Source organism: Lontra canadensis, unplaced genomic scaffold, assembly GCF_010015895.1.
Source record: "Lontra canadensis isolate GAN:19392208 unplaced genomic scaffold, GSC_riverotter_1.0 scaffold57, whole genome shotgun sequence".
NCBI lineage: Eukaryota > Metazoa > Chordata > Mammalia > Carnivora > Mustelidae > Lontra > Lontra canadensis.
This window is the reverse complement of record NW_022631051.1, coordinates 6,841,949-6,859,342: the sequence shown is the minus strand read 5'-3', so window position 1 is coordinate 6,859,342 and position 17,394 is coordinate 6,841,949. Positions and strand designations below refer to the sequence as shown.

Below are 17,394 nucleotides of genomic sequence, written 5' to 3'. Positions count from 1 at the left end.
GGATTTATATGTGTGACTGCATCATGAGGGGGAAATTAAGCAAGACATGCCCCATGAATGGATGGTTTGTATGTGGATGGCAGTGTGGACACCATAGCCATAGCGTCACTGGATGGATCCCCACAGAAACTCCTGGGGGATCCGGAGCAAGTGGAAAAGAAGAGCTGGTATGGGACCTAGAGTCTTTAAGAGCTTGGGAGGGGATCTTATGGCCAAGGACACATTTAAAGCATGTTCCAAGGCCAAGAGAGCCTGTGGACTCTGGGTTCCCCATGTGGTTGCCTGCAGGGAGTGCTTCTAGGCAAAGAAGATAGGGCTAGAGAGACTGACCGGTTCCAGGTATGGCTGCACCTGAGAGGTGGGCAGCTCTGTATTCTCTCCAGATAACCTCATCAGACCATTGACTTTAGAGACCTTATCTTTACCACTGAACTTTAGATAGACCTCTCCAGTCTCCACCTCCCTCCGGCCCTCCAGATTCCTGTGCTGGTTGCCCTTTTAACATCTCCAACAAGAAAGCCCGAAGGGCATCTCAGAACTGAATTCCCCAACCCTCTTCGCCCTTGCTTATCCCCATCTCCTCAATAACGACAAAAATACAGGAACTGTCTTTGATTCTCCTCTGTCCCTCCACCCTCCACATCAAATTTACCAATGAGTTCTGCTGACTTGAATTTAAGACAAAAGGCAAAGACGTGATCCTCTTCTCAGCTCCTTGAGCTCCTGTCTCCCCTCGACCACAGCAATAGCCTCCTAGCTGCGGTCTTCCTTGGCATCACCATGTGAAATAGGCCACGTCATAGCCTTTACTATGTGGAGTGATTGGTGATGAAACTCCTGTTAGAGTGAGTTCAGTAGAAATGAGGCCTAGGGGAAGTGACGCCATGTTTTTAGCCAACTCTTGGAGAGTCACTTTGAGAGGCAAATGTGGATTGGAAGAGGTGTGGGTTGGAGATGGTGAGGCCTGTTTTGTTTGTTGATGGGGAGATATGGGAGAAAGGGAGCATGAGGTAATGCAGGGGTGAGGGGAGGATGGCTGGGAGCATCCTTTTCTCTGGTGTCTCAGGGGGTGCAGCTTCTCCATAGTCACAGGACAGGGGGAGGGAGCCAAGTACCTGCTGTGCAGGTGAGCTTTAGGTTGACAGGCTGATGTGCCAGCTGATTTCCCCTGCACAACAGGACAACACATAAACCCAGAGAAGGGTTAGCCCCCGCTTCTCTCAGTGAAGTAGGAAGTGGGCTCATCAGCTGACAATGGGGAGGGTGAATTGGTGGAAGAGGAAGTATGTCCGGGAACATGTGCCTTCTTTCTGAACATAGGGAGCCTTTCTTTGACCATTCCTCTTTGACCTTTCTCTTCCCTCCATCTGGAATGTTCTTAATGAAGATTTTCACGTGGCTGGTTACTTTGTGACATTCAGATCTTGGCTTAAATGTCACCTCCTCAGAGAGGTTCTCCCTAACCTCGGAATCTAAAATAGCCCCCCTGCCACTCACAGTCACCTCACCCTATTTTAATTCTCTGACTAGCATTTGTTACTGTGAGATAGCTTGTTAGTTTTCTACTTGCCTACATGTTTATCACTGCATCTCTTAAGAGATATTAGCATATGCTAGGCCCTGACCATATAGAGAAATCTTCATGAATATGCTTGAGACATTCCTTTTTCTTCAGGAAAAAATGTGTCATGATGTAATACAGTAGAACCCGTTTTGGGTATATAGACTGGAATGGGCCCGAGATTAAATCTGTGTATTTGGTGTCCAGGGTAAATGTGCTTTCTGTACCCTTCACTTCAGCAACAGACAGCTTATGTTATGAGTGGCCTGTACCCTTCTAGGCAAAGAGAAGAGCTCTGAGTTCTCAAGGCCGCTCAGGACTACCTTGAACTTCATACCAGCCTCCGCATGGTAGCTTCCTTTAGTGTACATGGGCATAGTAAGAGGTTCAGTTGCCACTGGTGAATATTCTTTAAATACCTGAACTAGGGGCTCTTGGGTGGCTCAGTCAGTTAAGCATCTGCCTTTGGCTCAGGCTATGATCCCAGGGTCCTGGGATTGAGCCCCGCATTGGGATCCCTGCTCAGCTGGAAGCCCGCTTCCCCCTCTCCCACTCCCCCTGCTTGTGTTCCGTCTCTTGCTGCATCTCTTTCTCTGTCAAATAAATAAATAAATAATCTTTAAATATCTGAACTAAATGTATCAAGAAAAAAACCTTTAAAATAGGAAAATGGAGAGGCTGGGCTAGGAAAAAAAAAAAAGAACCTTTAAAATGGGAAAAACGGAGAGGCTGGGCTGTACTCTTTAAGCCTTAAAGAGATGTCTGAACTGGACATAAAAAAACTTCTGTTTCTGCAGCCAGTACAGTCTTTTCAACAGGGATTAAGAGAAGACTGCCAGCCTACGGCAAATGCAAACAAAACCTCATACATCTGAAACAACCTTTTGTCTTAAAATGATGGCTTATATTTCTAACAGTTAAAAAATTCAAGCCTTCTAGGGAAAGACTGTTCTTAGCTAAAAAAAATTTCTATGTATTCTCTAAAAACAAAACAGTCAAAAACACCTTGTATACCCAGTTTAAAATAATGCATAGAAATATGTGTATATTCTGCCCATGAGTTCTTCCCTAAATCTCTGATGATCATACTGAGGGGCTGAATCATTTAGGATCGAACGAGTATATCATTCTCTGAAAGGATAAAATAAGAAGTGACTGTATCTAGTCAAGTAAACCCAGGACCAAACCCGGGACCACTCACGCTCCCGTTGCCAGGAAACACTAGGATAGTGGGCAGAATTGACTTCAGAAAGAAAAGGGGTTTCATAAGCAAGAGGTGGACTCACCATTTTGGTTAAAGCCATGGATATTCTCCTCACACTACCTATCAGCTTAGTGGCAAACTATAAATGTGAGGAACCAAACTCAGACTGATGAAAGTTAAAATCTTGAGAGATGTTTCTGTTTCTTCTGCCTGTAAAAAAAAAAAAAAAAACAAATGAGTTCCTTTGGCTCAGACAACACACTGTTCAGGGTTCTATGATGGGTGATGTTTCTTGTTTACTTCTTCGGGAAAGATCCAAGGGACTTGGGCTTCCCCAAGGAACTGTCAGAGACCTGGAGGGGGACGTAAGTGGTTGTCTGCATTTTTCTGCCGGTTTGTGAAGTTCACCTCACTGACTGACCCACAAATTACAAACCATGTAATCTGCTGGGCGGGGAGGCAGAGGTCTGGACTGCAATATTTTCTGTTTCTCCTTTATTTAGGCTGGAGGGGAAAAATTAGATGCGGAAGAGGCGCTGATCTACGAAGAGGATTTGGATGAAGGGGACGGTGTTGAAGGTGACGTGGAAGAGAGCACAAAGTTAAAAATGTTCCGCAGACTCGCCTCAGTAGCCTCCAAGCTTAAAGAGTTTATTGGCAACATGATCACCACCGCGGGAAAGGTCGTGGTGACGATTTTACTCGGTTCGTCAGGTGAGCGTTTCTGGCACTGGGTGAAGCACAGGTAGTGCTTTGGTGAATAATGAAGGACATGGCTGAGGAGAAAATGCAGAAAGAAACAATTCTGGTTTGTGACACCAAACTCATAACCGTACCTGCTGGAAAACTGGCCATGTGTACACACACACACACACACACACACAGAAGTCATTTATCTGGTTCATTTCTAGCATTTGTGTTTTCAGTTGGTTTCTGTCAACCTCCATAAAGCCATCTTTTCCTATATCTTAAGTGATTTATGTTTTAGGTGTAGATCCAAAAAACCACTACTCTTCCTCTCCCCACAGCCCATGAAGGGCAATGGGCTCTGATGAACCATGTTGGTGTGTCGTCGCCTGCCCCCTCCCCCGCCATCCAGAGCCACATGTGTGCCTTCTGAAAGCATGTCTGTTTACATTGGGCTGTTATTAATCTTAATTTAACTCTCCAGGATATACTATTTTTCTTCCTCAGATTGTAATCTTGCAGCATGGACACTCACTTCCTTGAAATCTTGGCTGCTGACCGCTTGTTCCATAATAATGTTATCTCCATCTTCTCCCTCCTTCCATAGCTCTGTTGGCAGCTGCTCTAGAGCCTCTGTGAAGTTCAGTCCATACCTCTTCGTGGAAGTTTCATAAGATGAAATAATGTGAGGAAAATTAAAAAGTGGGAAAGAGAATAGAATTCCTCAAGAAGTATATCGCAATATTTTAACAGAGTCATTTCAAGATGCCCCATCCCCCGCCCAGCAAAAGTTTTTAAACGTCTGCCAAAGAATTACCTCACTTTACGTGCCCCCTTTTGCTAATAGTGCGGTCCCAATATGGTTGGGTAGGGCAAAGTTTTAGTGAGACTTTGCCATAGATGTAATATTGTTATGAATCCTACTTAACCAAAAAAAAAGTGAGTTATTATAAAAAATGATATCAGGGAAAGTTGGAATAGACACACAAGTATTCCTGAAAAATTAGGGGGAAAACTAGAAAGATGGAAGCAAGCAAGCAAATATGCTAAATTCTATTTATATGAAAAAATAGATATTTACTCTGCTCAAACATCATGGGAAGAACTTCATGATCTTATGTTTTTACTTATATTTACAAATATCATTTTATGTCTGAATTTGTTTCACAACAAAAATGGTATAAGTTCTGATTTTATAAATAAAATGTGGTTCATACTTCGATAACTTGATCCATCCCTGGAAACACACAAAGGAAATGTACAAAATCTCCCAAGAGTTACCTTTCCTGAGTGGTAAATGCTTTTCTGGTTCTGTGCAATGAGTCTTGATGATATCTCTTCTTTCTCAGGTATGATGTTGCCATCTTTGACCTCATCTGTATACTTCTTTGTATTTTTGGGTCTGTGCACCTGGTGGTCCTGGTGCCGAACTTTCGATCCATTGCTGTTCAGCTGTCTCTGTGTTCTGCTGGCTATTTTCACTGCGGGACACTTGATTGGACTTTATTTATACCAGTTCCAGTTCTTTCAAGAAGCGGTTCCACCCAATGACTACTATGCAAGGTAAGAGAAACGGTGAAGACATTTCAAGAGGAACTAGCCTTTCTTCATGATCTTGTTTGAATTTGCAGGGGTTCTCAGTGCCATTTGATGTGCTCAGCAAAGGTTTGGCCAGGGGTGGGAGGAAGCAATCCAGGGTTTTCAAGTTATTGAATGACAAAGTCTAGAAGGAAGTAGAAGATTTCTTCAGTGGAGGTGCTGCTAGGACATGGAGAGAGGAGAGGCTGCTGTTTGGTCTCAGCTGTGGAAAGAGATCCCAGAAGGACATTTTACATCAAAGAATAAAAAAACATGCTAAAGAATCCAGCTGGAGGATGCTCTCACAGGCCAAACAGAGCATCAAATATCATGTTGAGTTGATTGTAAAAATATGAAAATAAAAAAATGTATGAATTCATGCATTTTTCTCTCATGCATTTCTCTCTCGAGAGAGAGAGCTAATTTGCTTCAGTTGAAGATGACTGTTACTTACTTTGGAAAATGGGAATTAAATCCTTACTTTGGAAGATGGGAATTAAAGGTAAAGGATCCTTACTTTGGAAAATGGGAATTAAAGGTAAAGGATCCAGCATTGACTTTGACTTTTTAGAAGGAACCCTAGGTGATTCTCAGTTGATGAGACAAAACCCACCTTTATAGGATAATGCCAGCTAATGAAAAGGGAAGGAATAATAAATTAGAAAATTACTATTTCTCAGTTCTTAATGAAATATTGATTCTTATGGCAAACTGACACCATTACTTGAAAAGGTTGTTGGGCTAAAAGATGTTTGCAGAACGACAAGATACAACCTCACTGATTATTTGCCAGTGGCAAAGGGAAAAATCAAACCTTTGTAATGGTGATCAATACCACAACAAGCTGATCAGACTCTTACTCCCCAAAGTGGGATAGCTCAATATGAAGTATACAGCATCATAGTGTTAAACTTTTAGACCTAAGCCCCAATTTACGGTAACATATAAAGGATAGAAAAATAATGACAATCAGAGAAATCCAGAATGTGAATTCTGCAAGGCAAATGACCCAATCTCCTAAACACTCAAGATCATGAAAAGAAGTGTTTGTAGAGGCAGCGAGGGGAGAGACTGTTCTAGATCAAAGGAGAACTGGGGAAACCCAGCAAACTGATGAGAAGCCTGACTTTAGATTACATTCCTGTTCAATCACAGGTCTCTGAAAGATATTCTGAGGTTAAATGGGGGAAATTTCAATGTTCATTGGTTATTAGCTGGTTGTATAGACTCGTTGTTAATTCTCAGGTGCATGATTGTTGTATAGGAAAATGTATGATTGGCATCGGGTTATCCATTGTCCTGTTTTAACTTTCTGTTTCCGTGGAAAAGTTTATAACCGGAAGTTACAGAAAAAATGAAGTGGGACAGAAATGATGGGAGAGAATGTGAGGGGGATGAAAGGAGTGCCAGCAGCCTTGTCTTTGATGTGTCTCGGAAGTGGTGTAGGAGCTTTTTGTCCTCTTGTTGAGAAATGAGAAACCTGCAGTTTAAAAGAACATGAGTGAATATCATCCTGATGATACAGATTTGGTTTTCATGGAATAGTAAATATGAACCAGCAATGTGTGTGGGGACCCCCTCACCTTGCTTTTCTTGATTCATGCATAAAATCTGTCTGGTCTGTAGCTGTGACTACACAATGCTAGGGGGAAAAAAAAATCAAGTTCTAAAACCAAACAAGTTAGTTCTCTACACACTTACAAGCCAACTAATTCTAAACCCAGTTGGCATAACCTACAGGCTTAGCAAGTATAATTCAGTCTATAAAGAGAAGAATCTTATAGGCAAGTTACAACCGAAGAAGCACAACATGGAAATAAGCTAAGTGCCCACTGACAGATGAATGATAAAAAAGCTATAGTATATATGTACATACATACATATATTTGTATATAAACATAATGAAATATTATTCAGCCTTAAAAAGGAAGGAAATCTTGCCTTTCATGGCAACATGATGAAACTTGGGCATTATGCTAATGAAACAAGTCAGACAGACTTGTCCACTTATATATGGAATCTAAACTAAAGAGTCAACTCATAGAAACAGAGTAGGAAAGTGGTTGGGTGTGTGTGTGTGTGTGACATGTTGGGAAGAAGGAAGACAGGCTGATAAAAGGATATAAACTCACTTATGAGGTGAATAGATTATGAAGGTCTAATGTGTAGCAGGCTCACTATAGCTAATAGTATTGTATTGTATATTGCATCCTTGAAATTTGCTAAGAGAATAGATCCTAAGCATTTTCATCAAAAAAAAAAAAAAGCAATTATGTGAGGTCATTGGTGTGTTAATTAACTTGGTTGAAGTAATCATTTCACAATGTACACTTATACCAAATCATCACATTGTACACTTTAAATTTATTACAATTTAATGTGTTGGTGATACCTGAGAAGCCTCTTTAATGGTGTAGATTTATATAATATTTATTTATTTAAGGCAGGAGCGAATAAATGCTAAATTTCAGTACAGATAGTAGTTCTAGACTAAATGAATCCTTTGTTTCTTTTAGATGTTTAATTTTTGGTTTATAGAACATGCATAGAAAAAATGTCTTGTTCTGTTGGAAGGGCTGACTTTTAGGGGGTGATTTAATTGGGAATGTAAATATCTTCTATAACCCAATTACCTCCGCCCCCCCCGTTTAAGGATCTTTTCTGCCATCTAGAGACTGATGATGGGAAATACATACAATATTCAGAACCACCTTGGAAACACTTTTTGTATCAAAGATCAACTAATAGGGGTGTCTGGGTGGCTCAGTGGGTTAGAGCCTCTGCCTTCGGCTCGGGTCATGATCCCAGGGTCCTGGAATTGAACCCCGCATTGGGCTCTCTGCTCGGCAGGGAGCCTGCTTTCCCATCTCTCTCTGCCTCTCTGCCTACTTATGATCTCTCTCTTTCTCTGTCAAATAAATAAATAAATCATCTTAAAAAAAAAAAAAGATCAACTAATAAGTATTTTAGACTTTGTCACAGTTCTTTTCAGAAGCATTTGTAATGCAAAAAGCCACCACAGGCAGACTTAATAGCACAGTTCTCTTCTAGTAAAACTTTGTGCACACTGAAATTTGAATTTTGTATTATTTTCACATTTCACAAATAACATTTTTGTTTTGAATTTTTCCAGTCACTCAAAAATATAAAAGCAAACAAAACAAAAAATGTGAAAACCATGGTTAGCTCATAAGCTGTACCCAAGCAAGTGATAAACAAGTCTTGCCTACCTATGGTGTAGATAATAATAGTCCTAATGGGGTAATAAATAGCGTATTTACTGTTCACTTGATCATCACAAAAAATTAAAATTATAATTTATTGCATGTAATAATAATCACATTACATGTAATTATAATTACATTTTGTGGATCATCCATTTAAATAGTTTAAAAGGTCCATTACTATCATCTCAAGAGATAAGTCATTAAAGGTTAATTTGCTTATTAGGGTATAACAGTTTGAGCTAAACAATGAAATATGAATGTAAATATAAATACATGGTCTTATTGTAGATTCCCATCCTCCCCCCACTCACTTGATTATAACAAGACATTGCATCTTAGTCCCAGAAAGCTTGGAAGTCAACATATCTAAAGTAATAGTTTTTCAAAAGGCATAATTTCAATGCATGTTATTAACCCCAGATTCTGAGTCAGAAGAAAGCAAACTGGAAAGCGATTTAAAAAAAAATTCATCTTCCGTGGCGTTTGTCAAAAATTTCATAACCACAGAGACTCTAGCATGTATATCCAGCTTCGGATGTGGCTGTTCTTAAAACAACCCAAGCCATATTTGTCTTCTCAAAAGCTTTCAAACATGCTCTCCAGTCAGAATTATCTTTATTTTTAGAAAAACTGAATTGATTTTTTTATCATTAGTCTAATACATATTTGTTGATGATTATTTGGAAAAGTATAATGGAAGGTAAAGAGAATCACCTTTTAAATATGTAATCCTAACCTCCAGAAATAAATACTATTTATTTCTGAGTCTCTATTCTTCCAGAATTTTTCCTAGGCATGTATGTGCCTTTTTAAAACAAACTTTGAATCATAAGGCACATACTCTTTTCTAAGGGTTGATCAATCCAAATAGAAGTTCAGAGCAAATCCACATAGTTGTATGTAAGATCACAAAGGTACCAGCCAACGTAGTCTGTTTAATAGGATAGAGCCCTATGACAACTGCTATTCTAAAATGTCCCTAACAAAAATGGTGAACTAAACAAAATATCGCTTTGCTAATGCAGTGTGGAATCTCTTCCAAAGGTTTTGTGTTTTCAAGGGAATTTCCATAGACAGCAAACACCTCATATTTTAAAAGACATGAAGCAAGATTCAAAGTGATTTTCTGCATCAAAATTGCAGGTGTGCAGGGAAGGGAGGGGGTGAGGGCAGGTGGACCTGATTTGTTCTGCGTTTTCATGGACGACAGCCACCTTGAAAGGCTTTAACATGAGTTTGAATGCTATCAACTTCTACTTATTGGTGGCATGAATTAAAAGCCCATTGTAATAGTTTGGCAGCATAGCACTGACTAGGTTTCCTTGTGAAGGTGACACCGAAAGTAATTTTGAGTTGAACACCTCGAAAAACAATCCCGACAAGAAGTGAGTTCTTGGCCTATTAATCTTGAGTTATCTTGACAAAACAGGTAAAAGTTCCAATGTAGGCCAGGGGGGAAGATGTGACAGGAGACTACAATGCCAATTGTTTTCTTAATTATGATGGAGACACTTGGAGCACTGTTAATGGGCATTTTGTGTATGTTGCACAGTGGGATGAGTAAGGTCATTCTTTAAATTGTCTCTTCTGATCTTCAGCTGACTTTTGCTCCAACTCCTGAATGTTCTCAAGAACATTTGCAGGAGTTACTGCGGACATTGAACTTGTTCCTCTAAATTTGATTTCCTCATTTGCTGCCTTCTTCACTTTGAGATGTGGATCCTGAACATGAAAGGGCAGGAAAGAATGAGAGATTTTTGACCATTCTCTGTGAAAGGAGGATTCTCTGTAAAATAAATAGACAACGGTTTGCCCTATGTTACCTTTTTTAGGTGCTATTTCAGTAAATCATGATGATAAGAAAACACATTACGTTTAGTGAAGGAAATGCTTATGTTTCTTTCAGTGTTAAAACAACATAAAAGAGAAAAAGCAAAGCCTAGAACCCCAGCATCATGAGTTAACTCTTCTATGAAAAATGTTAAAAAAAAGAAACAAACATTAAGAATACAATCTCATTTATTATATTTACACTATCTTAATGCGAATCATAAAAATGTCAATAATATATATGAATAATAAAGGCCTCAATGCTGTATGTCTTTCTTCTGATTTGGGGAAGCCAGGGGTCCTTTAGAAAAATGGGACAGTGCGATCAGTCTTTCTGTTAGGTCTGCTGCAGTTTGCTTTGTAAGCTGTTCTATCATTCAGGTTCTTGAAAAGAATGTGCTTCGGCACCCCAGCCCCAGACTGCTATGTTATGCCTTTCCTGAGTTGGAATAATCTAAGGTTTAGTTACAAAGACAGCCCAGAAAGACTAAATTGTTTTTAATGGAGACCAGTTGGCAAGAATGTCATCTGAAAGCAGTACATTTAGGGGAGGGGGGTGAGGAGGAAGGGTGGGAAATAAATGTAAAGCAGACCATTTTCATGGTAAGGAATGTAAATTCACCCAAAGAAGTTAACACTTTTCCCTTACCTCTTTGTTAAAAGATGGCACTGGCAGATAACTATAGAATTACAGAGTTGGTAGGTGATACAATGATAACCAAACTATGGGTTTCATTTCGAAAAGACTCTTAGTGATGAAGTGCCTTGTTTTAATATCTCAAATTGAGTTCTCCTACGCTTATCTAAAAGGTGAAAAATAGGCCCCTGGGTGGCTCAGTGGGTTAAAGCCTCTGCCTTCAGCTCAGGTCATGATCCCAAGGTCCTGGGATCGAGCCCCACATGGGGCTCTCTGCTCAGCAGGGAGCCTACTCCCTCCTCTCTCTCTGTCTGCCTTTCTGCCTACTTGAGATCTCTCTCTCTCTCTCTCTGTCAAATAAATAACATCTTAAAAAAATTTAAAAAATAGGTGAAAAATAGAAGTCAAAAGAGAACTCGACTTTCCACGAATAGGTGCAAAATCAAGAGAATGTAAATCCTTGAGGCCCTGAGTCCAGTTGGGTAATTTGCCATAACCTTGGGGTCACTTAGGACCATAAGTGGGTGCATTGGAGACCCAGGATCCTGGGAAGCAGGGTGCCCTGCCCAGCCATGACACCTGGCCTTGTGTACAAAGCAGCGCCTGCTTCTGCCCAGGTGGACAAGCCTTGGCACAGAATGTCTATCTAACCTAGGGGCCTAAAACTTCCCAACCTCACTTTCCAGAATTTCAGCCTTGATTACATGTTGTGCATCAAATTTCTCACCTTTTGCTTATTGAGAGCGCCTCCCAGGAAGGGTCTCCTTTCCGTTTTCATGGAAAATCTGCTCTCTTCTCTGTGGGAACTAGACAGTGGCTGACACGACAGTGCAGTCTCATTCTTTCAGGGTCATATATACCAGAGCGGTTCCCCTGCCTACATACTGCAAGAGGGAAGGACCTTTCTGCCCCAGTGCTGTCTCTGTTATCAAGGAGAAAATGGGGCTCCACTCTCTTATAACATGATAGATACTGAGAAGATTGTGATAATGCTTGCAAACTCATTCTCTGGAGTCTGACACCTTGGGACTGAAATCCTGGCCCTGCTACTTTCTAGACAGAGCATCTGGGTACCACATTACCTCACGCTCTGGGCTTGGGTTTCCCTATCTACAAAATAGGGATGAGAATAGTGCTTGTCTCCAAGAAGAGTGATGTATTAAATGGGAGAATACTCACCAAATGCTGGGCCATGTGGGGTGTGCATTTAAAAGGACCTGATTTTAGTGTTGTAGACATCATAGTAACACACATAAAATAGTTTTCTTATTTAAACGAAATTCCCCATATCTGACACCGTAGCCATCTAGCACCTTAAATGCAGTTCCCTGAGAATATTAAGTTACTCTGGCCTCTGTGTCGTTTCCTTCACTGGAAATGTCCTATCCTCATGCCACTCATTCCTACTCTTTCCTCAAAACCTAGCACATGCACCTTCTGGAAACTGCTGGAACCTTCCATGTTTCCTTCTGTGAGGCACAAGAATGATCTTCTGGGCAATTACTCTACACACACTTGCTTTCATGCACTTGCTGCCCTTGATCATAATGATCGTCTGTGAATGTGTCTCCCTGCTAAAGGTTTGGGTTTGGGTGGCCTGGGTACTCTCGGGCTTTAACACTGCTGATCACACTGCTTTCAAGAACTCCCCGTTCAGGGCACCTGGGTGGCTCAGTGGGTTAAAGCCTCTGCCTTCGGCTCAGGTCATGATCCCAGGGTCCTGGGATCGAGCCCTGCATCGGGCTCTCTGCTCGTCAGGGAGCCTGCTTCCTCCTCTCTCTCTGCCTGTCTCTTTGCCTACTTGTGATCTCTGTCTGTCAAATAAATAATAAATGAAATTTAAAAAAAAAAAAAAAGAACTCCCCATTCAATCTGTTTTCTGCTCTGTCTCCCACAACGCTTGGATTTCATCTCCTTGTTCCCCCAAATCAAATAAAACTTGTTTAGGCTTTTCCTGAATTCCAAGTCACAGTTAGGCCACTGGCTAGGCCACTGGCTAGGACACTGGCTAGGGAAAATTATTTCCCAGAGAGGTCACTGTAATTTCAATGCCCCCACGACAATCCCACTGTGCTGTTCCGTGGTACCTGTCCCCAGGTAGAGAATGTCACGTTCAGTGAGAAACTAAGGAGGCTACAGTACATGTGGGTCCTTACTTGTGGTGTTGGCAAATGTTTAGTTTTTGCTAGAGAAAAAAATGCTGGTTTTACATTTATTTATTTAAAAATTTCAAAAATAGCTTTATCCCAGATGGTTACAGTTAACGTGGTTCATGTAGACAGTAGCTTTCACTTTTGAAGAAACTGGAGATTTCTGTTCATACTCAGTGTTTCTCAGGGACCCGGTTTCTCTCTTATTTTTGAGAGACTTTGGTTTATGGTTTTTAATTTCTCTGGACTTTGTCTTCAAAATGGGAGAGCCATGGTGAATATTGATGAGATGATATGTACCAGGGTCTGCCCAGGCCTGGCAATCAGAAGGCGATTAGGAAAGGTTAGTTCTACTTTTCCTTGTAGTTTTTTGTGTAGAGGGAGTACACAGTATGATTTTTTTTTCTGTGTTAATGAGAAATATTTAACATACATCACTGTATATGTTTAAGGCATACAGCATGGTATGATTTATACAGATTATAAAGTGATTACAACAATAGGTTCAGCAAACATCCTTCTGCTCATGTAGATAAACAGAAAAGACAGAAGAGAAGAAAAAAAGTGAAAAAAATGTTCTCTTTGTGAGGAGAACTCTTAGGATTTACTCTCTTAACAACTTCGCTATGTATCACATGGCATGGTTAGCTGTGGTCATCAGGCTTTGCATTATATCCCTAGTATTTATTTATCCTATAACTGGAAGTTTCTATCTTTTGATCACCTTTCTCCAGTTCCCCTCCCCCACTTCCCCACATCCAGTAACCACAAGTCTGATCTTTTTTTTTTTTCTATATGAATTTGGGGTTTTGTTGGTTAGTTGGTTGGTTTTAGATTCCATAGGTAAGTGAGATCATACAGTACTTGTCTTTGTCTGACATATTTCACTTAGCATAATGCTCTCAAGGTCCATCTATGTTGTTGAAAATGATAGTATTAAAAAAAGAAGAAAATGATAGGATTTCCTTGTTTTTATGGCAGAATAATACTCCATTGTGTATATATCCCACAACTTTATCCATTCATTAACTGATGGACACTTAGATGGTTTCCATGTCTTGGCTACTATAAATAATGTTGCTGTGAACATGGCGTACAGATATCTTTCCCAATTAGTGTTTTCTGTACCTTTGGATATACATTCTCAGAAGTGGATTTGTTGGATTATATGGTAGTCCTTTTTTTAATTTTTTGAGGATCCTCCATACTGTTTTCCATAGTGGCTGCACCAATTCACAATTCAGCAACACAAGCTTACCTTTTCTCCACATTGATATCAGTATTTGTTATCTCTTGTCTTTTTTGTTGATGGTCATTCTCACAAGTGTTAGGTGATACCACATTGTGGTTTTAATTTGCATTTCCCCAATGACCAGTGATTTTGAGCATCTTTTTACGGGTCTGTTGACCTTTCATGTACCTTTTTTAGAGAAATGTCTACTCAGGTTCTTTGCCTATTTTTAAATTGGGCTATTTGCTTTTTGGCTTTTGAGTTGTAGGAGTTCCTTATATGTTTTAGATATTAAGCCCTTATTAGATGTATGTTTGCAACTATTTTTTCACATTCCATAGGTTGTCTTTTCACATTGTTGATAATATATTTTGTTGTCCAAAAGCTTTTTAGTTTGATGTAGTCCCACTTATTTATCTTTTATTTTGTTTCTTGTGCTTTAGGTGTTATATCCAAAGAATCATTACCAAGTCTCATGACCAGGAGCTTTGTTCTTGTTTTCTTCTAGAAGTTTCATGGTTCAGGTCCTAAATTTAACTCTTCAATTCATTTTGAGTTAATTTTTGTGAGTGGTGTAAGATGAGTATCTAGTTTCATTCTTTTACATATGAATATCCAGTTTTCCCAGCACCATTTATTGAAGACATGGGCTTTTCTCCGCTGAATATTCCCGGCTCCCTTTTCAAATATTAGTTGACTCTGTATGCTTGGGTTTATTTCAGGACTCTCAGTTCTGTTCCCTTGTCCATTTCTATGCCATTCATGCTGTTTTGATGACTATAGAATTTATAATATAGCTTGAAATCAGGAAGTATGATACCTCCTGCTTTGTTCTTCTTTCTTAGGATTTCTTTTGTTGTTTGGGTTTTTTTTTTTTTTTTCTTTTTGTGGTTACATATACATTTTAAGAGTGTTTTATCTACTTCTGTAAAAAATTCTATAAGTATCTTGAGAGAGATTGCATTGAATCATAGATGGCTTTCAGTAGTATTGACATTTTAACAATATTCTTCCAATCCATGAATGCAAGATATCTTTCCACTTATTTGTTTCTGTTTGGATATCTTTCATCAATGTCCTATAGCTTTCAACAAGAGATCTTACACCTCCTTAGTTAAATTTGTTCCTAGTATTTTATTATTTTTGATGCTATCATAAATGGGATCAATTTCTTTTTCTTTCTTTTCTTTCAGAAAATTAGCCGTTAGTGTATAGAAACATTACTGGTTTTTGTATATTAATTTGTGTCCTGCAGCTTTACTGAATTCATTATTTATATCTGACAGTTTTTTCATTGAGTCTTTAGGATTTCTCTATACTAAATCAGTCTTTAGGGTTTTCTATGTATTCCATATATATACACACACATATATAAATATAAATAATTTATTTATATATTTTTCTCTGTAATATAATAAATAGAGACAATTTTATTTCTTCCTTACCAATTTTGATGTATTTTATTTATTTATCTTGCCTGATTGCTGTAGCTAGGACTTCCAGTATTATGTCAAATAGATGTGGTCAGAGTGGGCACCTTGTCTTGTTTCTAATCTAAGAGGAAAAGCTTTCAAACTTTCATCATGGAGTATGATATTAGATGTGAGTTTGTCACATATGGCGTATATTATGTTGAAATATGTTCTTTCCATGCCTAATTTTCTAAGAGTTTTTATCATGAATGGATGTTTAATTTTGCCAAATGCTTTTTCTGTGTCTATTGAAATGATCATGTGGTTATTTTCTTTCATTCTATTAATATGATGTATAAAAATGATTGATTTGAATATGTTGAACCATCTTTGCATCCCTGGGAGAAATCCTGTTTGATCATAGAAAATGATCTTTCAGTGCCACTAAATTCAGTTTGTTAGTATTTTATTGAGAATTTTAAAATCAGTATTCATCAGAGATAATGACCTATAGTTTTCTTTTCTCGTAGTGTCCTTTTCTGTTTTGTTTTCTTGTCTCGTAGTGTCCTTTTCTGGTTTTGGTATCAGGATAATGTTGGCTTTATAAAATGAATTTGAAAGTATTCCCTCCTCTTTGATTTTTTTGGAAGAGTTTAAGAAGGATTGGTATTCATTCTTCTTCAAATGTTTGGTAAAATTCACCAGTGAAGCCATCTGGTCCTGGACTTTTGTTTGTTAAGAGAGTTTTGTACTGGGGAGGAGTCAAGATGGCGGAGAAGTAGCAGCTGAGACTACTTCAGGTTGCGGGAGATCAGCTAGATAGCTTATTTAAAGATTGCAAACACCTACAAATCCAATGGGAGATCGAAGAGAAGAAGAACAGCAATTCTAGAAACAGAAAATCAACCACTTGCTGAAAGGTAGGACTGGCGGAGAAGTGAATCCAAAGGGACGGGAAGACAGACCCCGGGGGGAGGGGCCGGCTCCCGGCAAGCGGCGGAGCAACGGAGCACAAAATCGGGACTTTTAAAAGTCTGTTCCGCTGAGGGACATCGCTCCAGAGGCTTAACTGGGGTGAAGCCCACGCGGGGCCAGTGTGGCCTCAGGTCCCGCAGGGTCACAGAAGGATTGGGGTGTCTGAGTGTCGCAGAGCTCGCAGGTATTAGAACAGGGAAGCCGGCTACAGAGACGGAGCCGAGGAGTGAGCTCACAGCTCGGGCTTACCTTGAACTGGTCGCAGGCTCGGTGAGCTCGGAGCGCAGCCGGAGGCCAGGCAGACGGGAGTAATTGGACGCTGTTCCCTGAGGGCGCACTGAGGAGTGGGACCCCGAGCTCTCGGCTCCTCTGGGCCGGAGACTGGGAGGCCGCCATCTTCCTTCCCGTCCTCCGGACTCTACGGAAAGCGCTCAGGGAACAAAAGCTCCCGAAAGCAAACCCGAGCGGATTACTCAGCCCGGGCCCTGGTAAGGGCGGTGCGACTCCGCCTGGGGCAAAGACACTTGAGAATCACTACAACAGGCCCCTCCCCCAGAAGATCAACAAGAAACCCAGCCAGGACCAAGTTCACTTACGAGGAGTGCGGTTTCAATACCAAGGAGAGCAGCGGAATTCCAGAGGAGGAGAAAGCAAAGCACAGAACTCATGGCTTTCTCCCCATGATTCTTTAGCCTTGCAATTAATTTAATTTTTTTTTTCTTTTTCAATTTTTTTCTCTTCTTCTGCTAAATTTTTTAAACTTTTACCCTTTTCTTTTTTAACGTTTTTTAACTAGTTTATCTAATATATATATATTTTTCCTTTTTATATTTTTTTCATTATTGGTTTTCTTTTTTTTATTTGTTTCTTTTTTCTTTTTTCTTTTTTTTTTCTTTTTTTTT

The 17,394-nt window shown here is 39.8% G+C and overlaps 1 protein-coding gene across 3 annotated transcripts in view; it reads left to right on the top strand.

Moving 5' to 3' along the window:
* Window positions 1-17,394, top strand: part of PIEZO2 (piezo type mechanosensitive ion channel component 2) — a 458,183-nt gene that overhangs the window by 271,630 nt on the left and 169,159 nt on the right. For all 3 annotated transcript variants that reach the window (XM_032875773.1, XM_032875772.1, XM_032875771.1), the window contains 2 exons: window positions 3,269-3,479; window positions 4,802-5,015. In XM_032875773.1, coding sequence (XP_032731664.1) covers window positions 3,269-3,479; window positions 4,802-5,015 — 425 coding nt within the window. The remainder of the gene's footprint in view (window positions 1-3,268; window positions 3,480-4,801; window positions 5,016-17,394) is intronic.